This window comes from Schistocerca cancellata, chromosome 4, assembly GCF_023864275.1.
Source record: "Schistocerca cancellata isolate TAMUIC-IGC-003103 chromosome 4, iqSchCanc2.1, whole genome shotgun sequence".
Lineage (NCBI taxonomy): Eukaryota > Metazoa > Arthropoda > Insecta > Orthoptera > Acrididae > Schistocerca > Schistocerca cancellata.
The window spans coordinates 193421222-193446865 of record NC_064629.1 but is presented as its reverse complement, the minus strand read 5'-3'; the positions used below and the strand labels follow the sequence as shown (position 1 = coordinate 193446865).

General features: G+C 40.2%; 1 protein-coding gene across 1 annotated transcript in view; it reads right to left on the bottom strand.

Annotated features, from left to right (window-relative positions):
* The window catches only part of LOC126183257 (rapamycin-insensitive companion of mTOR), a 253190-nt gene that overhangs the window by 115940 nt on the left and 111606 nt on the right, over window positions 1–25644 (bottom strand). The window contains exons 12-15 of the mRNA XM_049925073.1: window positions 20366–20551; window positions 17073–17281; window positions 13624–13713; window positions 3957–4158 (exon numbers count right to left, since the gene is read on the bottom strand). Coding sequence (XP_049781030.1) covers window positions 3957–4158; window positions 13624–13713; window positions 17073–17281; window positions 20366–20551 — 687 coding nt within the window. The remainder of the gene's footprint in view (window positions 1–3956; window positions 4159–13623; window positions 13714–17072; window positions 17282–20365; window positions 20552–25644) is intronic.

Genomic DNA, 25644 nt, shown 5'->3' with positions numbered 1-25644 from the left:
GCACGAAGTTGGCATTCCAAAACATCCCAAAGGTGTTCTATATGATTCAGGTCAGAACTCTGTGCAGGCCAGCCCATTATAGGGATGTTACTGTCATGTAACCACTCCACCATAGGCCATGCATTATTAACAGATTGTCGATCGTGTTGAAAGAAGCAGTCGCCATCCCCCAATTGCTCTTCCACAGTAGGAAGCAAGAAGGTGCTTAAAACATCAATGTAGGCCCTGTGCTGTGATAGTGCCATGCAAAACAACAAGGGGTGCAAGCCCCCTCCATGAAAAACATGACCACAGCATAACACCACTGCCTCAAAATTTTACTGTTGGCACTACACACTCTGGCAGATGACACTCACTGGGCATTCGCCATACCCACACCCTGCCATCGGATCACCACATTTTGTGTCGTGATTCGTCACTCAACATAGTGTTTTTCCACTGTTCAATTGTCCAAAGTTTACGCTCCTTACCCCAAGCGGGGCATCATCATTTGGCGTTTACCAGTGTGATGTGTGGCTTATGAGTAGCCGCTCAACCATGAAATCCAAGTTTTCTCACCTCCCGACTAACTGTCATAATACTTGCAGTGGATCCTAATGCAGTTTGGAATTCCTCTGTGATGGTCTGGATACTTGTCTGCCTATTACACATTACGACCCTCTTCAACTGTCAGCGATCTCTGTCAGTCAACAGACTAGGTCGGCCTGTAAGCTTTAGTGCTGTACATGTCCGTTCACGTTTCCACGTCACCAGCACATCGGAAACAGTGGACTTAGGGATGTTTAGGAGAGTGGAAATCTCACATACAGACATATGACACAAGTGACACTAATCACCAGACCATGTTCGAAGTCCATGAGTTCCGCGGAGCACCCCATTCTGCTCTCTCATGATGTCTAATGACTGCTGAGGTCGCTGATATGGAGTACCTGGCAGTAGGTGGCAGCACAATGCACCTAATATGAAAACCGTATGTTTTTTGGGGTGTCCGGATACTTTTGACCACATAGTGTAGGTAGGTAGGTAGGTAGCTAGGTTGGTGGTTGGGTGGAGGTTAAGTGAATAAACAGTGAGATCATAAATCCATCAGTCAAGAGATAGTTCATCTGGAGTTTGTGACATCAGCCAGATTTTGTACATGAATGTAAATATGTAAAATTTTATACTGTCTTGTATTTTGCTAAGTACTACATCATGAATGTGAAAAATGGCCTTCCAAGCAATACAGATTTCAGAGACGGGAAATAATTTAAAGAGAATTAAAAGTATATAGGTCAGGCCAGTATGCAGGTCAGAGAGCAGACGAGGGATACCACAATGTTCATCTGTGGTGAGAGAAACTTCACCCATATCCAAACCCCTGTCCCCTCCCCTCCCCTCCAAACCAATTAAGGGCTCAGCCCACCCTACCCATAGTTTTATAGTGGACAGTGTAAATGGCAGTAGCACTTTGATAATTGTGTAAAACAGGGGAACAGATGCCAAAGAGTCATGAGGCTGGCTGAAAATTTAGCTCTTTGAAATAAATCAGTCCTAATTCGTTGACTGGTTGGTTGGAGGAATAAACAGTGCGGCTATCATGCCGTCAGCCAAGAGACAGTTCACCTGGAGTTAGTGACAGCAGTCAGAAATTTGATCGAGCTATGAAAGTATGTAGCAGTGGTAAAATAGAGGCCTTGAAAGCAATACGGATGCTAGAGATGAGAAATAATTTAAGGAGAAGTAAAAGTATATGGATCAGGACAGCACATAGATCACAGTGAATGAGGGGTTTCCCAGGGCTTGCAAGAGATACCCCACCCATAACTGGTTGCCCTGCCAACACAATTAAGCACCGAGACAGTAACAGACAAAAGAATGTCTTCTAGCCAGGAGTTTCCTCACAGTAAAAGAGAGAAGCCTAAAAATGTAATGGATATTAGTTGAACTGACAACAATAAAAGAATGTGAAAGAAATAACAGGACAGTAGCAGGTTGGGGCCATGTAAATGTCCCCTGGATCTCTGCAAGTGACAGGGGCCGTCCCTCCCACAACTGTCCCACCCATGATCTGCTATAGTCAAAGTATTAATGAGGTCAATAACATCCAATGCTCAGTGGAGTGCAACCCCCAAAATGAAACATATGACACAACAAAAGTAAGGGGCTACCTGCATCTAAAAGCAGTAAAAATGGAGTAAAAGAGAGATGACCAAGGCAGCTGGCACAGGAGCTGGGTCAGTGGTCATCCAGACCCAGCGTGTGACAGGATAAGTCCCAACTGCAACCAAACTGCCCATTACGAAAATAGTTTAAAATGTAGTATCTGAGAACAAGATCCACTTTCATGGAGAAAATAAAGACCAGGTTCAACAATCCGTGAGTGATCCACCAATAGTAGAGGCAAATAATCGAGAAGAATAAGCTAAGCAAGGAGAGATAGCAGGAGGGTTCATTCCGCCAGGAGAATTAACTATTAAAGAAATACATTTTGATTTCCCCATGTGAGGGTAACATTTATTAATAGTATTAATAGTACATTCCAGGTTACAAACAATGTTCAATGTGACAATCTTCTGCATCCACAACAGCCTGGAACTACACTAGAGATTCCATTTCACAATTGTTCACAGCACTTTTCAAACAGTGGACCACAGATGTCACGACACAGCTCGTGCACTGCTTGAAAACTGAACTCTGTCCAGCATTCTTAGCCATGGCAACAGTAACTTCTTCAATAACTAGCGGCGCAACTAGCCGTTGGCCTCTCCCAGGAGCAATTCCCTAATCATCAGTTAATTTAAACTTCCAAATCATGTTATTCATCCCTAGTGCAGAAAGAGGACCTCTTCGAATACCTTTAAGGTGTTAATACTCGAAGTTAAGTCGCATAGCGCTCAGAGCCATTTGAACCATTTGTTAATACTCATCATGAGCAGCAGCACTATTGCTGTTGTTTTGATGTAAAAGCTTTACAAATAAAGCCCCACTCACCTTGTATAGACCCATGTTGACTGTCTGCAACTGTAATGCCCACAGATGGTTGCGTTTCAACACTACGTTGCTGTGCCAGTACCAGCCCCTAACAACATCTCATGAAATAATACTACTAACAATGCATATCCTGCAGCACATGGTCTGAAGATCATTCCTATAAAGTTGTGCATCCATATGGTAAATAGTTTTCTGTCTACACTGGCTCAAGTAGTGAAAGTTTAATTATAGCCACCCTGTATTTTCAATTGGAAAGCATGATGGGTTGTAGGAATTTTTACTAAATGTACCACATTTGAAAGTTATTTCAATTGTCTGAGCATTGTGTGGTAGTGTGCAGACTTTTCAGTAGGTAGAATAATGGTGACTTGTCAAAACATGCAATTTTCCTTCTCACAAATAGAAACACTCTCTCAAAACTGCTGAATGCTCTTTCTACTCAGAAGGCACGGGAGAGGGATGCAGGTGAGTGCTTGTTAAAGAAGTGGTTGACAATGAAGTGTTGCCATGTGTGCAGTAATTATGATATAGTTCTAAACTTCATTGATTCTGTCCAGAATTGGATCGTTGAATATGGAAGCAAAACATCTTACACCCTTTAGATATATATTATATATAGTTTTATTCACTGACGTAAATACATATGAGATGTCAACTACTCCACCATCAAATTTAATCTTTGTTGTGCATTGATGCATCGTGCACATTTCATTTAAACTTTGAGAATGAATTTAATACGAGAATATCCTAATCTGGAGAGTAAATTTGGTTATGCAAATATTTAGTAATATTGGATTTTTATATGCAACATAATGAACAGGTGTAATAATTTATATAGGTTCTCATAATTATCTGAACGTAATTACAGTGTAACTGAAACAATCTACAGAAAAAAAAAGAAAACAAAAAATCCTTTATTGTAACTGAAATGGAAAATCAATAAACAATATACTTATACACAAGTTATAAAGGAAAGTAGATACCTCCTCTTCAGCAGCCTCCATGAGAACAGAAACTGCGGCAAGGCACACACTCCTAGATGTATCCTGTAACTGTGCGACAAGCATCTCTACACCCCACTTGTGAAAATCAGTAACTTTAGCTCTCAGAAAAACAGTCATCATTTGAGTTGCATAGAGGCGAAGTGATTCTGACGTGCTTGTAAGAACTCTTCTCAAAATTGTCCTGAAATTGAAAAATAAAAATATTACAGAAGTTTTCATCAGCAAGAGCAGGGACAGGGACAAACAAATATACACTAATGGATGTAGCAATGAAGTAAGATACATAACTGTGCACACTAGAAAAAGATATTAGGTATGTGTATAGCTAACTTGTAATTACACTGTTGTGCAGAATGATTCATTGTAAGGCCCTTCACTTTTTGTTTCATTTTTACATTAGTACTTGTTGGGTTGGCAGAAGATCCAACACTGTGTTACTAGAGGAGGCCAAAATGCATGCGTTTTAGCTCACGCAGGCTGGCGTGAAGAGGGAAGAACTATACTGACGTGAGGTCTGGAACATGACAAGGAATTAGAATTCGGAAAGCGGATGTAGCTAGTTGATACTTAACTTTAATCCATTTATGATGAACGTCGCTCTTGACGGTACATGAGTCACAATATTATCTGTTAGTAACTGAATATGGCACCTTGCTAGGTCGTAGCAAATGACGTAGCTGAAGGCTATGCTAAACTGTCGTCTCGGCAAATGAGAGCGTATGTAGACAGTGAACCATCGCTAGCAAAGTCGGCTGTACAACTGGGGTGAGTGCTAGTGAGTCTCTCTAGACTAGACCTGCCGTGTGGCGGCGCTTGGTCTGCAATCACTGATAGTGGCGACACACGGGTCTGACGTATACTAATGGACCGCGGCCATTTTAAAGGCTACCACCTAGCAAGTGTGGTGTCTGGCAGTGATACCACAGTACTAGATTCAAACAAAACAGCTCCACTTAATGGTTACTGACTCAGAGTCACTCATCCAAACATCTGATCATCATACTAACTACTGCAAATAAAAGTGATATAATTTAGCCATTAAATAAAGCTGCCAGCAATCACGTTACCAACAGCAATAAACATATATTCATGGCTGAGGAATCTAGAAATGTATTCAAAATAAAATATACTACACATCTAAGGGTATGTAACTTTTTTTTTATTTTTCTTGGTGAGAAATAAAATTCTCTTAGTCCCATTTTGGGTTACATTGCATCTCCATTTATGTCTTATTCATTTTTTAGATTTCAATCTACCAGGAATACAGCTGAATGTGTTCAGGAACTACGATAGGTAGTGTAAGACAGTCCTGAATTAAACTGACTAGTGCATGGCATCCCGGCTTTGACGTTATGACCAAGAGAAATTTTATGCCATACCAATGAAGTTTTTATTAAAAAATACCATTAATGTTGGCTCAGTCAACAAGTCACATGCAATAATACAAATAGGAGACTAACTCACAGAAAATAATCCATTACCACTATCACCAGTACATAAGGACACACAAATTTAACCTGTCAAATGATCAGGAATTCATACTGATACAAACTAAACTGGGATGAGTATGTCAGATGGTATCACTGTCTCATATGATATCTGTAAAGCCGACATGTGGTTGATAGACAATATCTATGAACATGATAATAGCATTTTATTTTGAGGGCCAACTTCGGTGTTACTTTATGGCCAATTTTGGTGTTATTTTCAGTTGGATTATCTTTCAAGTTCCAGTTTGTCTTATTTAACTGTTTTTAACATTCCCTTTATTATGCTGCTGATCCATCAAAGCTTCACTATACTGTGAAAACAGTCAGTCTGAGTGTATATTTGGATATGGAAGCCAAACTCCATTCAGTACAACAGTAGGCATATGGCTATAACCACATTTTCTGCTGTTATGAAAATTGGTTTTCCTGTAAATAATGAAGGATTTGTATCCCCTCAGGTATCTACCTTGCAGAGACATGCTACTCCAGTCATACATAACAGCATCTTTGCCACATCATCATCAATAGAATTCTTCATTGTCATCCTAGAGTTGAGAGACAGACTTGTATGGATATGTGGCCGTAAGAGTTGGCAGCCTACTTTGAAGGAGCAACCTAAGGCATTTCCACGTTGTCTTCAAATCTCCATGAAGTATTTGTCTTTTTATGTTTTTCAAAGACTGCTGGTTTCATCAGCAAAAATTCCGTATTCCACAATAATGAAATCATCTTCAAGGCATTTTAACTTGAAACAGAAGTAACAGTTTTATCCACATATTTCCTAACAATTTTGCACAAAAACACTTATCAAAAACTAGGTGTTTTGGATATGTCTTTAATATGGTGCATGAGTTTAAAAAGGTGGGCAATTTAATTCCATAAGGATGAAAACCAACATGGTGCCTCCTCGGTTTGCTATGATCAATCTATCACATCACACGATGTGATGTCATGCAAATGTGTTTCTAGCAGTACAGGAGAACACCATGGAGGTTTATAACAATATTTACTCAATATTATTTATTATTGTGTATAATTAAATTTGCAGTGATACCCTGATCTGTAGTGTAGACTGAGAGCTTACTGGCTGTCAGAAGCAAATCGAGCAGATGCCATGTGGATTTACATGTTTGCAAAATTTAAGTGCCATATTTGATAATTTTCATACTGACACAATATGTGGTGTATGCAGTGTGGTGTAGTGGTTAGCTTAGCTGGCTGACATGTTGCAGGTCGCTGGTTCAAACCAGATCACCAGCAATTGTTATTTCATATTTATCACTTCTGGAAGGTTCTTCAAATATCTATGTTTGTAATATTTGTATATGTGTAATATTCAATGGTTGTATAAATACTAGGATTCTGGAATATTCACTGTTTGTATAAATAACTACACTCTCCATCCAAGTAAATTCTGTTCTGGTTGCATGTTGTTATCAGTAATAAATGTGTTTTCAGTTCTAAGTGTCGTACATCACTGCCTTCAGATATGGACTTCACTGTGCTTTAGAATGTGACATTGTCTGATGGAGACCCCAGGTGCTTCAAAGTGTCTACATCACCGTAGCTGCAGTTAGGCAATGTAAAAGCCATCACTCGCATGTACAAGAATCAGAATACAAGCAGCAAATAATTTTAAGATATATACTGTATATTCAGGAAATAGATGGAGTCTTAATCAGCAGTAAGTCTGCTTCACATCAGGCATCAATCAGTATTTCCCACAGATGCTGGTCAGGACCAAAGGAAATGGCTGAAAGGATTCAAAAAAGTTGCCAAATACAAAAAGTGAAATGACATTTGGCAAATGTTTACTTTTATTTGAACAGTGCAGCCCTGAAATGGTTTGAGAACAAAAAAGAGAAGTGAAATAGCTGGGACAAATTCCAGGCCAAACTGAAGAAAACATATGGTGACAACCAACAGCAAGTCTGCTTAGCAGAATAACAATGGAAGAACAGGACCCAATGCCATGGCGAAATTACATACTCATAGATACAAATGTTTTGGCCCTCTCCACCACTGTGAACCCGAATGTCACAAGCTGACAAAATATCAACTTTGAGAAAGGAGTTGCAGAAGACATGTACTAAGTTCTTTTAGCAAAGGATTTGATAGAAACAAAAGAATTCAGCAAGTGGTGCCACTGCATTGAGCAAATGCAACAGAAACAAGTTGCACGAAAGAGATCGGCTCCCGAATGTGGTCCCTACAGCGGTTGTCGATGACAGTCATGAGCTCACCTCTCCCATACATCAGACAGTAAGAGAATAGATACAGCAGTATGTGGCAGTCATAAATGTTGGCCTGAGTACACAAGAGATAGCAGCCCTGAATATCAACCCCATGTGTCAGGAAGTCAGAGAGAATGTTGAATTATAGGTATATCAATCTTTGGCACCAATTTCCACCTCCACTCAAACATACGCTGAAGAATGGAATGGGCCAGCTTGGCCTCAGGCTGCTGCTGTCAAACAACAACCCAGATCCAACCAACTCCTCCCCCAAGTAAAATGCCCAGCAGAAGAATAGGCATTTGGAGGACGGAGGACAACACACAAGTCTGTTTTCACTGTGGAAGCCCTGGACACGTGCACTACTGCAGAGAAAGAAGATGAGTGTCCAACAACTATTATGCCACAAGATGTCAACAGTCATAACAATCCTATTCACACGTGACAACTGCTGACAATTATAGTCGACCTGTTGGCTGAAGCTCACTGCTGTGCTGTGGGTCAGGTCACTCACCAACATGCCATAGCTGTTCCCTTTTGGCAGCCAGCCACCTAACTGCCGAATTCAGGAAAACTAAGAGAGGTCAACACAGTTGAAAATCCTCCATACACAATAGTTACAGGAAATATCATCAATGACCAACTTGTCTGAGCACTAGTTGACTTAGGGGCTTCATTTTCTGTAATTCCGGATGTTTATTGGTGTCAGCTAATGAAGACTTATGTTTCATATTATGAAAGCAATTGTACTGAAGGTCACAAATGGGAAATATGTCAGCTGACAGGAACATGTATTGCAAAAATACCTATCTATGACAGAACAAAGTCCTTTGAATTTGTTGTTTCACCAGAATGTAGTCATGATGTTACTCTCAAATGGAACTTCTTGCAGGCATTACAAGCAGCCATACACTGTGCAAGATCAGAGCTCCATGTCAATGAAGCTATTCCAACAAGCACACATAACAAAGATTGCTCCGGGCAGTTGTTTGCTACCGAAGAGATTGTTGCCCCACCATCATCAATTAGGTGAGTTCCAGCTGTCAACTGAGAAGCACAGTTAAACTGTGAAGCTTTAGCCGATTGTAAAACAGCTATTCAGTCTCAAAAAATAAATCTAAGTGTCACCGATGATCATAAGCATTTTAGAGTGGTCAAGGTAAACTTTGGATCACGACTCATCCATAAAGGTATGTGCAGAAAGGAGCCAAACCAGTCCTGTAAGGTCAACTTAGTGCTAGCGACAAAGAAACGTGCTCTGCTACCATTACAGGTAACACGGGGGGTGGGGGTGGGGGTGTTAGCTACCATCAAACTACTGACAGGATCTGGCCTGACTGAGGAACAGTGCCAGCAACAAATAACCATTCTGCTTCATAGCAGAGGTTGAAAATACCGCTTCAGTTGTAAATTACTTCATTTTCACACGACTGGTTTCAGACTGTTATGTTATAAGCCCTTCCTCAGGTGTCATAGCTGTCCTGTGGTCCCCGAGGTCCGAATGTACCAAGTGCTGTGTGCTGTTCTGCACTCACAGGCAGCACACCGCACCTGGTATTCGCAGCGCTTGGGGACCACAGCACTGCTATGAAACCTGAGGAAGGGCTTATAACATAACAGTCTGAAACCAGTTGTGTGTTCTTCCAACAGGACTGTTTGTCATTCTGCTTCAACTTTCAGATTCTTTCAAATCCAGAGTGGAGAAAAGGCAGACCAAGGGCCCTCTATAAAACACCAATTTGTGTTGACTACAAACAAAAGAGATGTCTACACATGGCCACACATTGATGACACTCTGGACTGTTTGAAATGAGTACAGTATTTCTCAACTACGCACATGGAGAGAGGCTACTGGCAAATTGATGCTGATGTGGCTAACCAATAGATGATGCCTTTACAACTCTTGACAGTTTTTATGCCATTTGGACTACATAACTCTCTAGTCACCTTCAGATGGATGATGGACAACCTGCTCCAACATCCTAAATGGACAACATGTGTTTGCAATCTGGATGACATCATTTTTTCGAAGACATTTGAAGAACACCTAAGCTAACTTAAGACTGTGTTGAAGTGTGTTCAGACTGCAGGTCTCCACCTAAATGTGAAAAGTTGCTAATCCCCACCCAAGAAATAAAAATCTTGGGGAATCTAGTGAATGGAAATGGAATCCATCCCAATCCAAAGAAAATAAGAACATAAGAACAGTCACAGATATCCTGAATCCTTGGCAGTTCCTGATGTGAGAAGTTTTCTTGGAATGTACTTTACTACCAGCAATTCATAAAGGACATCTGTATCAAGGCACATCATTTGCAAGAACTATTGTAGGGCGATGGCAAATTTTCTTAGAATGAGGCACAAGAAAGATCTTTATTTGAGGAGGTGGTATACATCATCTCCAGATCTGGCATTATGCAACGAGAAGGCCACAGCACAACTTCACACCAACACTAGTGGTTTCGGGATAGGGGCAGTTCTAGTACAAATTCAGGAAAATGTTGGAAGGTGATACGTTATGCTTCCAGCATGATCTCCAGGTCACAGCAAAACAGCTTTACAGCTGAGAGAGAGAGAGAGAGAGAGAGAGAGAGAGAGAGAGAGAGAGAGAGAGAGAGTGGGGGGGGGGGGTGAGGGCGGGACTGGAGGGGGGGGGGGGGAGGAGGAGGAGGAGGAGGAGGAGGAGGAGGTTGCCTTGCAGTTGTTTGGGCCATCAAGTTCAAGCCATATTTATTTGACAAGCAATTCAGTGTTTTGAGAGATCACCATTCTCTATGCTGACTGACTAGCCTGAAAGGTCTGTTAGGTTGAGTGGTAAGGTGGGCACTCAGGCTTCAAGACTACTTCGTCGCAATGGTATACAAAATGGATACAAACAGACGGACACTGACTGCATTAAAACGGATCCTTCAGCAGAACACAGCAACATGGACACACTCTCAATCATCGCTGCATTAAATGACACTGTGCAGAACAGTGGGAAGATCCAGCACTGCTGAAAACAATAGAAACATTGAAGAGTGAGGAACATTGTATATTAGGAACTCTGACCCAGTGGGGAGGAAATAGTTACTTGTCACCGCAGCTCCTCTGCAGCCAACAATCCTGAAGTATTGCCATGATGCTCTAACATCTGGTCACCTGAGGTTCATGAAGTCTCATAACCAGTTCCGATGTAGGTAACACAGGCCAAGTCTCTACTGATCCATTAGAGACACTGTCAGCCACTGTAAGGAATGCCAATGACAGAAGCCTGTGCCACTATTACCTCCAGGGCATCTGGTAACAATCCCGTCTGCAGAAGAATCCGAACTGAACTAAAATTGATCTCTTGGGGAGTTCCCAAAGTAAACAAATGCAATTGACTGATAATAGTCTCAACTGACTACTTCAATCACTATGCTGACACTGCAGCCATGTCGACTGCTGCAGCTCAGAAAATTGCAAAATTCCTTATAGAAGACATTATTTTGAAGCACTGTGCATACCTTGTGATGCTCTCATTGTGGAAAAGTTTTCCAGTTGAGACTAGTATCAGAGGTAATAACACATTGTGACACCATCGACAAGATGACAGCTGCGTATCATCCACAGACAAACTGCCTCACAGAACGTTTTAATGTGAAGTTGCTATCAATGTACATTAATACTGAATGTAAAAATTGGAAGGAAATACTGACCACATTGACATTCGCATACAATGCTGCACAGCAAGACAACAGATTACATGACACTCTTTCTTCTTCTTCTTCTTCTTCTTCTTCTTCTTATCTTCTTCTTCTTCATAGCCACGAGGTCAAAAAGACAACTGATACACAGCTCCCATTTCAACCAGACGATACTTATTAGTACTACGTGGAACATCTCACCACTGCACCATACAAGTAAGGCAGCTGGCTCACATACAGACCCTGGACGCTCAGGAGAAATAATGTCAAGCACCAGCCCACGAGATACAGCCCGGGAACTTGGTATGAATTTTTACGCCTCTACAATAAACGGAACTATTGGAAAAATTTCTAATGCACTGCATTCGGCCATATCACATCCTTCACCTCTTGTTGGACATCAAAGTCGAGGCCTCTTCATCAGGACACAAGCATGGAGATGTCATCCATGTTCTCCATATGAAGCCCTACCACAGTTCAAAGGTGCAGATTGATGGTGGGAAATTCAAGGAAACTTAAGACTCACTTGATGGTCATGTAGCTTTGCCAGGAGGGCTACCTTTGATGCTCATCATAGTGAAGAGGATGTAACAACAAGACCAGAATGTGAGTATCTACCAGCATCACCATACAGAAGACCACTGACAAGATCTAGATCCAGGCTTCTGCTGTTGCCCCAATGAAAATTTGTCAAATAGTGGGCCACTGTTTCTCCAGGAGAGGGAGCAATGCAACTTTTCTTGAAAGTTGGTATTACACAGGTTTTTAATAGGGTCAGAATTGTAAGTTTTTTAGGGCTACTTACAAGTCACCATTTGCCTTTCAAACTGTTAAAAATATTTCATACCCCAGGTCTAACGCCCCCACCCCTTCCTACAAACAATGGTATGGGTGCCCTTGGTATACTGTAGGGTTAGCACTGCTGGGTGGCATGCTGCAGGTCACCAGTTCAAATAAAACCACCTGCAATTATTTGTTATTCTATATTTACCATTAGTGTAAGGTTTTAGAAATATTTTATGTTTGAGTAATGTTTATATATCTGGAATATTCGATTACCGCATAAACAGCTACACTCTTCACCCAGGAGATCAGTTCTTTTCTGCCTATATGTTGGAGTCAGTAATAAACATGTTTTCAATTCAAAATATAGTACTTCACCTATGATAATGCCTCTGCATTTGGACTTGACTGTGGTTTCAAAGTGACAATATTGTTTTGCATACTACAGAAATCTGCACTTTAACTGAAGCAATGCATTAATGACTTCTCCAAAATGTGTTGCCCTTGATAGAATTTGTTGTGCAAAAGAGCTGGGAAATTTGCAGTTGACAGAAAGAAGTGTTGCTGGAATTGAGTTCAAGGGAAGCAGGATATTTTTGCCTCATGTCACTTCTATGGCATCAGTTCTTTACATGGGAAGTGAACTATCATTTTACAGTGACATGCCAAACTCAGCCTTAAGAAAAAGTTCAAGATACAATTCCAAGATTAAGCTACATAACTTTCAGTTACCAACTGTAATCAGATGCTGCCTTCAGACTTAAATTTTTACATGAGAATAAGGAAAATGAAAACTTTTGTGACATTTTGTGAAAATTGCTAATGATGCATTTTTTGTTGCATTGTACTTCACGTGAAACTTTCATGTCCCTAACAATGCCTTATGATAACATAGTTTGGACAGTTACAGCCACAGATTTGGTACTGACTTACATAATCAGGACACACTTGCCATTTCAAATAACTAAATATACATGCCTAAGCATCTCCAAATGGAGAAGAGTCATAATATCTGTACTAGACTCAAAACACTAACAGCTGCCCATCTCCACCTGAATCTCTCCTTACAATGCCGAACAGCTGCAGAATACGTCACTTGTAAACAGTCTGCCAGCAAAGTCTGATATCCCATAGTTTTGGCTAGCAGTAAACGAAAAATAATATTGTGAGTCCCACAAAACTTTATTATATTGCTATATTCCACTCAGATAGCTCAATTTTTAATGTATCTACAATAAAAGTTTGGCAGTCAGTTCCTTTTATATTATAACAGCGAATACCAGAAAAAATAATGTCAATCTCTCATGACCAGCCTTCATGTGTATTGCACAGTACATTACATACAATATTCCAGTTTAATTGTTTCTCACAGCTGTTATCTGCCACTAAGTGGCATAAGGAAACAACTGAAGTTGACAAAATATGACCAAAGATATAAAGATGATAATTCTAAAGTTTACAACATATTTACCTGGGTATACCATCAAGACTGTAGTCCAAACCAGATACAACAAGCTTTATGTAACATTCATGATTGGTGTTTCCGACAAGATTCAGCAACCTAAAAAAGAAAAAGCAACTACATAATTTAACAATGACTGATTTTTTTTAACAATGAAGTATGGTTAGATATTCTATGCTATATTTGTTTATGAACTAGGCTATCATAGGATCTACAGTTATGAAAAGAGAGTAGTGCACAAAATAACATCATTACATTAATGTTGTTCTGTATCTACTTACAGTAAAAAGATACACCCATAATTAACACTGGTGCAGCATAATTCGGCATTTTGTGTTAAATATTTCTCATATGGTGGTGATGTTTGGTTTGCCATCACCAGGGCCCGTAAAAAGCTCCAATTTTTACACAGTCCAGTCTAGCCACAGTCACAAATGATGATGATGATGATGATGATGATGATGATGAGAAAACAAACACCCAGTCCACGGGCAGAGAAAATCCCAACCCAGCTGGGAATCGAACCCGGGATCCTGTGATCCAGAGGCAGGAATGCCAGCCACTAGACCATGAGCTGCGGACTATTTCACATGTGTTTTATATCACAAGCGTTGTTAGTGATTAACTGGTTCACTGTTAGGGGATACTCTTCGACAACTGTCAAGAAAATCTGACACACAATTTCAATGACTCCAAAAACTATATTTGATAGCATTCATTTTGTCAATTTAGAGCAGCAAGGATTTCAAGAACAAAGAGGACTACAAAGTCTGATATATTTTCCACAGAAATGTTAAGCTGCTGTTCTCACATCAACACCAACAAAACAATGTCACCCTCCTCCTGTCCTCATATCAATTTCTCATGTCATCTTGTTTTCCACAATTAATGTAACACTAACATGCATAGCCTGTCTCATTATGTGATCTTCCATCTCTCTCTGTATCCTGATCTTGTTCACTGTTGGCTCTGTGAACTGTGGTTATCTTCTCTCTTGCCATTTATCTCTAACACAATATACCATTATAGCATATTCCTGATATTTGTGCTGGTCAATGTTATTCCTACTGTATAATGTTTCCGTGAAAAATATAATATTATTTACCTTATTAGTTAAAGGAAAATGTACACATACTAACTTAAATTTTCTCTACATTTAATCCTAATGCAAGACCAGATAAGCCTTACCATGTACCAGTTTTAAATTCATAATTATTTTATAGTTTAAACATTAATTGTGTTATCAGAGTCAAAAGAGTACCAGGCTTTTTAATGTTTTGTTATCTGACTATTAAACTGGTGAATTCAAGGGTTCCCAATGTATGACGATTTCGAACTGTTCATTGGTGTTCTGCATCATTCACATCTGGAATATTTTAACAAGGTAACTTTTTGCCCTTCTCAGATAATAACAACTTAGTCTGTTCATACGGATGCTGGCTTACAGATATGCTGCCTCCTGCTGTAGCGTATAAGTCTTCGACTCTATTATGGCTTTGATGGTGAAGTAAGGGGGAAAGTGTATCATCAAGACCAATCCTTAATTTGCTACTATCACTGGCACAATGTGTGGGCCACTATTGACAGAAAAAGGAGACGTCATGGTACGTTTCAAGTTCTTCAGCTGGTGCAACATGAACAGATCTTGCCCCAGCCTGGTGTGTTTTGAACATGGTCAAACCAGAATCCTATGCTTTACATATTAGGAAAACATTGTCTTATTTATAGATGCACCATGAACTTCATTTTTCATGGATGCTTTTAAGGCACAGCTGTAGAATATGTTGGCGTGTTGTAACAGCTTGGTGCCTTCATACCTCATGTTGAGTCCTGTGGAGAGAATGTGTTCTGTAATTGCTGACATCAGTGGTGGTTGGTTGTTCAGTGGTACCTATGCTCTGTGCATCTTTCCTATAATATCTACATCCTCTGGCTTACGCAAATTTTCTCATGCTTGCAAAAAATGATGTACATTCCTCGTTTTCAAAGTTCAAGGTCATCCTTACAGAACCCAACAAGGCCTTCATCCCAAGTAATGGACATAACATATAAATGACCTTGTGTTCCTGAATATTTGCCCAACTTTTCCTGATATGTGGTGCTGGATGCCAGGAGGAAGCAGATACATATAGCTAGTAGCCAAAGTAAGAGTGTCATCTAGTTTGTCTGAGACTGGGTACAAGACAAATTGTTGAAAACTGAATAATAATACCTGTGAGAACATTCAAAGCCAGTTAAAAAAGACTAATAGATTATTTAACATACTTGAGTAATAGGATGACCTGTATAAATTTGTCATTTTCAGTTAGAATATATTGCATTCGGACAAAACAAAAACTGGATTTGCTCTAAAATTAAACATAACTGTTCATTTCAACAGATGTTTTGATTGTGTATTCTAAATACTTTTCTATTTAAGTTTGTTTCTCAGAATAACCTGGAATGGGACACACTTTTAAATACTCTCAATTTGATTCTTTCATTTTTCCGTTGAAATTTTCTTGTTTTACAAAATTTTTCTTCTAAGTGCTTTAAAGCGCCTGCAAAGCATTGCTAATCAAATAATTGGATGATTGTTAAGGATAGTGGAAGTGCTAGTAAATTAAGAACCACATTACTTGTGTGATCATTTGATCCTGTAAAAACTGTTTGTCACTGATTTGAACATTTTAATCTCAACAAAAATCACAAGAATTTTTGTCACGTATCTTTTGATGTTACTACTTGGGTGCTAATGACTATAATGTGGTTTGTGTGTGTGTGTGTGTGTGTGTGTGTGTGTGTGTAAAGCAAGATACACAACAGATATGACTATAACTACTTGACTAGCAACTTAACATTTGTTTGTGTAGTAAATTAGTAAATGGTGTTATATAAATTTTCAGGAAGCACTGATATTGCCCTGAAACCAGTGTTAAGAGTACTGGAGACATCTTAATTACAGCAAAGTTGCTGCAAATTATTTGAAGAACTACATTATTGTGACTACATTTGATGAAGGACACAGTTAAATCAAATGCTGTCCTTCCTACAGATATTTCAAGACACTAGTTTCATAAAATGTAAATGGGTGTTAAAATTAAACAACCGATAACAAACAGTTTGCTGGATTCAGAAATAAACAGAATCTGAAATGTTTCACAGAACATTCTTTCATAATTCTACCACTAAATGTGTTTCATGTTAAACCCAAGATAAAAAAAGTGAACAGCAAACTGTGATACCGAAATAGTCTTATTTTTTTTTTTTCACTGATATTTTGTGAGTGTGTTGCAAAATGATAGTACAGATCATCCACATTTTTAGACACCTCATTGGCAATAAATCCACTAGGTTGAAGAATTATCTAAGTTACCCAAAATTAACTTTTAAAACAATGTTACAGATTCCCTCAACATTATATGTACATATTTCCCTTGGAACTATTGATATATAGCAAATATTTAAGTCATACTTACTGTTGCAAAATACCAGCTTTCTCCAAGGTTTGTTGACCCCTGTTAGTACGACACATTCTCCCAATAAATAAGAAATAATACTGGCATAATGAATTCTGCATATTTTGTGGGCTAAATAAGCAGTCATGTGCAGTCTTTGATGATGTGATTCCATCAATATGTTGCCAGATGTCTGCCAGCAACTCTGGCAAAAGCTTTCCACCTTCTGGCTATAGATTTAATAAAATTATTACTATTAATATTATTGCTTATACCAATGCTAAGGCTACTGCTACTGCTAAGAAAAAGATTATACTGAAGGTAACAAAAAAACAACATCAAAATTAATGCACAAGATCTAAGGTTCGTTCAAATAATATGTTAGTTATTTTAGTCTGTTTTCATGCATTTGATGCAGGGGGGCAGGGAGGAGGAGGAGGAGGAGGAGGAGGAGGAGGAGGAGGAGGAGGAGGATGACATGGAGGAGAAAGAGCAGCGGGGGAGGAGGAGAAAGAGCAGCGGGGGAGGAGGAGAAAGAGCAGCGGGGGAGGAGGAGAAAGAGCAGCGGGGGAGGAGGAGAAAGAGCAGGGGGGAGGAGGAGAAAGAGCAGCGGGGGAGGAGGAGAAAGAGCAGGGAGGGAGGAGGAGAAAGAGCAGCGGGGGAGGAGGAGAAAGAGCAGGGGGGAGGAGGAGAAAGAGCAGCGGGGGAGGAGGAGAAAGAGCAGGGGGGAGGAGGAGAAAGAGCAGGGGGGAGGAGAAAGAGCAGGGGGGGGGGAGAAAGAGCAAAAATGGCTCTGAGCACTATGGGACTTAACATCTGAGGTCATCAGTCCCCTAGAACTTAGAACTACTTAAACCTAACTAATCTAAGGACATCACACACATCCATGCCCGAGGCAGGATTCGAACCTGCGACCGTAGCGGTCGCGCGGTTCCAGACTGAAGCGCCTAGAACCGCTCGGCCACACCGGCCGGCGAGAAAGAGCAGGGGGGGGGGGGTGAGAAAGAGCAGGGGGGGGTGAAAAAGAGCAGGGGGGGGTGAAAAAGAGTAGGGGGGTGAAAAAGAGTAGGGGGGGTGAAAAAGAGTAGGGTGGGGTGAAAAAGAGTAGGGTGGGGTGAAAAAGAGTAGGGTGGGGTGAAAAAGAGTAGGGGGATGAAAAAGAGTAGGGGGTGTGAAAAAGAGTAGAGGGAGTGAAAAAGAGTAGGGGGGTGAAAAAGAGTAGGGGGGTGACAAAGAATGGGGGGAGGCGAAAAAGAATAAGGGGGGGGTGAAAAAGAGTAGGATGGGGATGAGAAAGAGTAGGAGGGGGATAAGAAAGAGTAGGAGGGGGACGAGAAAGAGTAGGAGGGGGACGAGAAAGAGTAGGAGGGGGACGAGAAAGAGTAGGAGGGGGACGAGAAAGAGTAGGAGGTGGACGAGAAAGAGTAGGAGGTGGACGAGAAAGAGTAGGAGGTGGACGAGAAAGAGTAGGAGGTGGACGAGAAAGAGTAGGAGGTGGACGAGAAAGAGTAGGAGGTGGACGAGAAAGAGTAGGAGGTGGACGAGAAAGAGTAGGAGGGGGACGAGAAAGAGTAGGAGGGGGACGAGAAAGAGTAGGAGGGGGACGAGAAAGAGTAGGAGGGGGACGAGAAAGAGTAGGAGGGGGACGAGAAAGAGTAGGGGGGGGACGAGAAAGAGTAGGGGGGGGGACGAGAAAGAGTAGGAAGGGGACGAGAAAGAGTAGGAGGGGGACGAGAAAGAGTATGGGGAGGACGAGAAAGAGTATGGGGAGGACGAGAAAGAGTATGGGGAGGACGAGAAAGAGCATGGGGAGAATGAGAAAGACCAGGGGGAGGATGAGAAAGACCAGGGGGAGGATGGTGGTGGAGGAAATTGATATAAGCAGTTACGATGCAAGGGAATCGAGACAGCCCATGGAAAGATGTCAACAGATGACACTGTCTAGTGAAGCAGTGATGATTTCAGTAGTGCTCCATATGTTACAAAATGTCAAAGTATTATTCTTAGTTTCAGCTGAAAAATTAATGTGTTTACTCATAACTGTACATTGTGAAATATTACACCCCAAGGCTATTAATAAATGTAGTGCAACACATATTTCATAAGATATAAAATAAAAGACTGGGCACATCAACTAGATAAGACAGTGGTTTTGCTGAGACTGAAACAAATATATCACAAGTTTCTAGTAACTTCTCCATACTGTAGTGAAAAAGAGAGACATTGAAATGTAAGAAGTGCAAGATCTGAAGAAGTAAGCTATTATTTGCACACTCACTCTCCCCTCGTCCCCTAGTATTGTCCCTCCTCCTGCTTCACATATGGTTAGCATTTTTCCTTAAATTCAGCACAGTCAGATTGTGCAATTAACTCTCCCTCATTAAGAACCTTATGTCAGCATCTTCTGTCTGCATTCTCTTCCTCTTCTCTGCCTAGCACCTGTCTCTCAGCTCTCAAGTTTCAGTTGACCTGACTATCTTTCCCTATTAGAAATATATGTCAAAATATCCAGGACAGTAGGTTCATGTAATGAATTCTGGTTTCATGGCAATGTGGCTTATTAAATTGCACAATGTACCACACAAAGGTTGCTCTTTTGGCTAATAACATGCATTATTTGCATTTTGTTGGGACCTGTGGGTGAGAGGTGCATAAAAATCGACATAAATGCAACGGCAAACACATTGAAAATATAGGCCAAATTCATTTTTAGTCAAACCTGTAAGGTTTATGGAAGAGGTGTTCGCAAGTTACTCAGTGGTTTTTAAGTAGGTGTAAATATTCAGTTCAGTACATGACAACATTTGCAACAGACTGAGCAAAGTTAATTTCTAAAGTCTTGAGGAATTGATGGAAATATTTGATGTAACTTTCAGAGTGACTATATTAGCACTCCAATTTATGTATAAAGTCTATGAATTGAAAGAAAGTTAACATCTGGTTAAAATACTTTTCCCTCGACTTTCTTCTTTTTTACAGTCATCAGTCCTTCAATTGGTTTAATGCTGTCACACACACATTCCTTTCTGGTTCTAAGCTATTCATTTCTGTAGACTTTCTTCATCCAATTTCCTAAGCTGCACTGCATATTTTAATTTTTGTCTGCATTTATAATTTTGTATTTTCTCTACTGCTCCTTACTGTACCAAGAAAATCATTTCAAGATGATTATTACATGCCTACTATTTTGCCCCTCCACCCGGCAAGGATTTTCAATAGACTATTATTTCTAAGGAACTGTTTTGTTGGAAAAAAAGCATGCACACGCACACACAAAGGGGAGGGGAGTGGGAGAGAGAAATGATTATAAATACCTCCTCTGCTTCAAGCAAGCAGTCTATAAGCTCACAACCAGCCAATGTGTAAATGTGAGTTTGACGTCTATTTCCCACTTCAACTCTACTAAAGCGGTTGCTGGATGGTTTAAAATAATTAACAAGGCGACGCATAAATGTCCGGCAGTTGGAATCTTCTAATTTCTTCAGCCCAATATACTGAGTCTGAAATGGACAACAAGAAATCAATATTAATTTACTTCAAAAATGTAAAAAATACAATGTTAAAACATGTTAAGATACTTTTAACATTGTTCCATTAATTGGCTGAGAACATACAAAGGTAAACCAGTTAGACTATGCTTTCAACACTGAGTACAAAGGAAAAATGTGCCATAATTAAGATGTAATAGAATAAAAATCATTATATCCATGCAGTTTAGCAGGTCTTATAATGAAATGTTTTTTGTGATCCCTTTTCTTTCCACCACTCAATGATTAACATACTGGAGCTATCCTTGATAGGTTAAGTCATAAAGACAAAAATAATAGTGAATGTGCATCAACTATTGAAAGTTTGTGCCTGACAGACTCAATCCTAGATATCCTGCTCATCATGAACAGTCGTATAACCATTACACTGTTTGACCATGCCTCCAGCTGTTCTCCCATATAGTATGTTGTTGTTGCTGTGGTCTTCAGTCCTGAGACTGGTTTGATGCAGCTCTCCATGCTACTCTATCCTGTGCAAGCTTCTTCATCTCCCAGTATCTTCTTCAACCTACATTCTTCTGAATCTGCTTAGTGTATTCATCTCTTGGTCTCCCTCTACGATTTTTACCCTCCACACTGCCCTCCAAAGCTAAATTTGTGATCCCTTGATGCCTCAAAACATGTCCTACCAACCGATCCCTTCTTCTAGTCAAGTTGTGCCACAAACTTCTCTTCTCCCCAATCCTATTCAATACCTCCTCATTAGTTACGTGATCTACCCACCTTATCTTCAGCATTCTTCTGTAGCACCACATTTCGAAAGCTTCTATTCTCTTCTTGTCCAAACTAGTTATCGTCCATGTTTCACTTCCATACATGGCTACACTCCATACAAATACTTTCAGAAACGACTTCCTGACACTTAAATCTATACTCGATGTTAACAAAGTCCTCTTCTTGAGAAACGCTTTCCTTGCCATTGCCAGTCTACATTTTATATCCTCTCTACTTCGACCATCATCGGTTATTTTACTCCCTAAATAGCAAAACTCCTTTACTACTTTAAGTGTCTCATTTCCTAATCTAATTCCCTCAGCATCACCCGACTTAATTTGACTACATTCCATTATCCTCGTTTTGCTTTTGTTGATGTTCATCTTATATCCTCCTTTCAAGACACTGTCCATTCCATTCAACTGCTCTTCCAAATCCTTTGCTGTCTCTGACAGAATTACAATGTCATCAGCGAACCTCAAAGTTTTTACTTCTTCTCCATGAATCTTAATACCTATTCCGAATTTTTCTTTTGTTTCCTTTACTGCTTGCTCAATATACAGATTGAATAACATCGGGGAGAGGCTACAACCCTGTCTTACTCCTTTCCCAACCACTGCTTCCCTTTCATGCCCCTCGACTCTTATAACTGCCATCTGGTTTCTGTACAAACTGTAAATAGCCTTTCGCTCCCTGTATTTTACCCCTGCCACCTTCAGAATTTGAAAGAGAGTATTCCAGTTAACATTGTCAAAAGCTTTCTCTAAGTCTACAAATGCTAGAAATGTAGGTTTGCCTTTTCTTAATCTTTCTTCTAAGATAAGTCGTAAGGTCAGTATTGCCTCACGTGTTCCAACATTTCTACGGAATGCAAACTGATCTTCCCCGAGGTCGGCTTCTACTAGTTTTTCCATTCGTCTGTAAAGAATTCGCGTTAGTATTTTGCAGCTGTGACTTATTAAACTGATAGTTCGGTAATTTTCACATCTGTCAACACCTGCTTTCTTTGGGATTGGAATTATTATATTCTTCTTGAAGTCTGAGGGTATTTCGCCTGTCTCATACATCGTGCTCACCAGATGGTAGAGTTTTGTCATGACTGGCTCTCCCGAGGCCATCAGTAGTTCAAATGGAATGTTGTCTACTTCCAGGGCCTTGTTTCGACTCAGGTCTTTCAGTGCTCTGTCAAACTCTTCACGCAGTATCTTATCTCCCATTTCGTCTTCATCTACATCCTCTTCCATTTCCATAATATTGTCCTCAAGTATATCGCCCTTGTATAAACCCTCTATATACTCCTTCCACCTTTCTGCCTTCCCTTCTTTGCTTAGAACTGGGTTGCCATCTGAACTCTTGATATTCATACATGTGGTTCTCTTCTCTCCAAAGGTCTCTTTAATTTTCCTGTAGGCAGTATCTATCTTACCCCTAGTGAGACAAGCCTCTACATCCTTACATTTGTCCTCTAGCCATCCCTGCTTAGCCATTTTGCACTTCCTGTCAATATCATTTTTGAGACGTTTGTATTCCTTTTTGCCTGCTTCATTTACTGCATTTTTATATTTTCTCCTTTCATCAATTAAATTCAATATTTCTTCTGTTACTCAAGGATTTCTACTAGCCCTCGTCTTTTTACCTACTTGATCCTCTGCTGCCTTCACTACTTCATCCCTCAGAGCTACCCATTCTTCTTCTACTGTATTTCTTTCCCCCATTCCTGTCAATTGTTCCCTTATGCTCTCCCCGAAACTCTCTACAACCTCTGGTTCTTTCAGTTTATCCAGGTCCCATCTCCTAAAATTCCCACCTTTTTGCAGTTTCTTCAGTTTCAATCTGCAGTTCATAACCAATAGATTGTGGTCAGAATCCACATCTGCCCCAGGAAATGTCTTACAATTTAAAACCTGGTTCCTAAATCTCTGTCTTACCATTATATAATCTATCTGATACCTTTTAGAATCTCCAGGATTCTTCCAGGTATACAACCTTCTTTTATGATTCTTGAACCAAGTGTTGGCTATGATTAAGTTATGCTCTGCGCAAAATTCTACAAGGCGGCTTCCTCTTTCATTCCTTCCCCCCAATCCATATTCACCTACTATGTTTCCTTCTCTCCCTTTTCCTACTGACGAATTCCAGTCACCCATGACTATTAAATTTTCGTCTCCCTTCACTACCTGAATAATTTCTTTTATCTCGTCATACATTTCATCTATTTCTTCGTCATCTGCAGAGGTAGTTGGCATATAAACTTGTACTACTGTAGTAGGCATGGGCTTTGTGTCTATCTTGGCCACAATAATGCGTTCGCTATGCTGTTTGTAGTAGCTAACCCGCACTCCTATTTTTTTATTCATTATTAAACCTACTCCCGCATTACCCCTATTTGATTTTGTATTTATAACCCTGTAATCACCTGACCAAAAGTCTTGTTCCTCCTGCCACCGAACTTCACTAATTCCCACTATATCTAACTTTAACCTATCCATTTCCCTTTTTAAATTTTCTAACCTACCTGCCCGATTAAGGGATCTGACATTCCACGCTCCTATCCGTAGAACGCCAGTTTTCTTTCTCCTGATAACGACATCCTCTTGAGTAGTCCCCGCCCGGAGATCCGAATATAACATATGGTATATGAAATGACAGTTGATGGTTCAAATGGCTCTGAGCACTATGGGACTTGACATCTGTGGTCATCAGTCCCCTAGAACTTAGAACTACTTAAACCTAACTAACCTAAGTACATCACACACATCCATGCCCGAGGCAGGATTCGAACCTGCGACCGTAGCAGTCGCGTGGTTCCTCAAGCACTCAAGAACAGGTCGCATTAGCATCCTGTGTGCAGTCTCCTTTACAGATGAACCACACTTTCCTAAAATTCTTCCAGTACACTGAAGTCAACCACTGGCATTCCCTAGTACACTCTTCACATGCCTGTTCCATTTCATATCACTTTGTAAAATTACAACCAGATATTTAAACAACATGACTGTGTCCAGAGGACACTACTAATTCTGTATCTGAACAGTATGGGTTTGTTTTTCCTACACATCTGCACTGACTTACACTTTTCTACATCTAGAGCTAGCTCCCATTCATCACACCAACTAGAAATTTCATCAAGTCCTCTTTTATACTCTTACAGTAGCTCATCTTCCGACATCTACTCGTACACAACAACAACATCAGCAAACAACCATAGATTGCTACCCACCCTGTCCACCAGATCGTTTATGTATATGGAAAATAACAGTGATCATATCACACTTTCCAGGGGTACGCCTCACGATGCCCTTGTCTCATGAATACTTCCACTTGATGACAACATACTGGGTTTTGTTACTTAAGAAAGTCCTTCAGCCACTCACATATCTGGGAACATATTCCATATGTTCGCACCTTCGTTAATAGTCTGCAGTGGGGCATCGTGTCAAATGGTCTTTGGAAATACAGAAATATGGACTCTGCCTGTTGCCCTTCATCCATAGTTTGCAGTACACCATGTAAGGAAAGGACATGCTGAGTCTCAAATGAGTTATGATTCCTAAAATCATGCTGATTCATTGAGACAAGCTTGTCAGTCTCTAGAAAATTTATTATAGCTGAACTTGGAATATATTCTAGAATTCTGCAGCAAACTGATGTTAAGGATATTGGTCTGTAATTTTGCGAGTAACCTTCTTATATACAGCAGTCACCTGTGTTTTTTTCCAGTCAAATTTGCAATAAATGCAAGCTAAGTAGGGGCCAGTGCCATAGATTACTCAGTAAAACCAAACTGGGATTCCATCCAGACCTAGTAACTTATTTCTTTTCAATTCTTTCAGTTATTCCTTTATGCCAGGAATGCTTATTACTATGTCGTCCATACAGGACTGCATGTGATATTCAAATGATGGTATGTTTTTATGATTCTCCGGCATGTACGATTTATTAACCATGAAATTTAAAACTTTGGCCTTCATTTTGCTGTCTTTTAATGCCTCACCAGACTGGTCAATGAGTGACTGGATAGAAGCCTTAAACCCACATAGCGATTTTGCATTGGACCACAATTTTCTCAGGTTCTCAGCCAGCCCTTTTGCTACGCTATGACGGTAGTGGTAGTTGTGTGCTTTGCACACAGATCTTTTCACAGATGCATGAATCTGTACTAACTTTTGCTTGTTCTAATTTGTGTGGTCTGTTTTGAATGGAGAGTGCAACAGCTTTTGCTTCCTCACTATTTCCCAAATAACCACAGTGGGTCTCTTCCATCCTTAATCCACTTAATATCTTACTGGAACCAAATGACATGAATTCATTGCCTAAATGAAATGTTAACA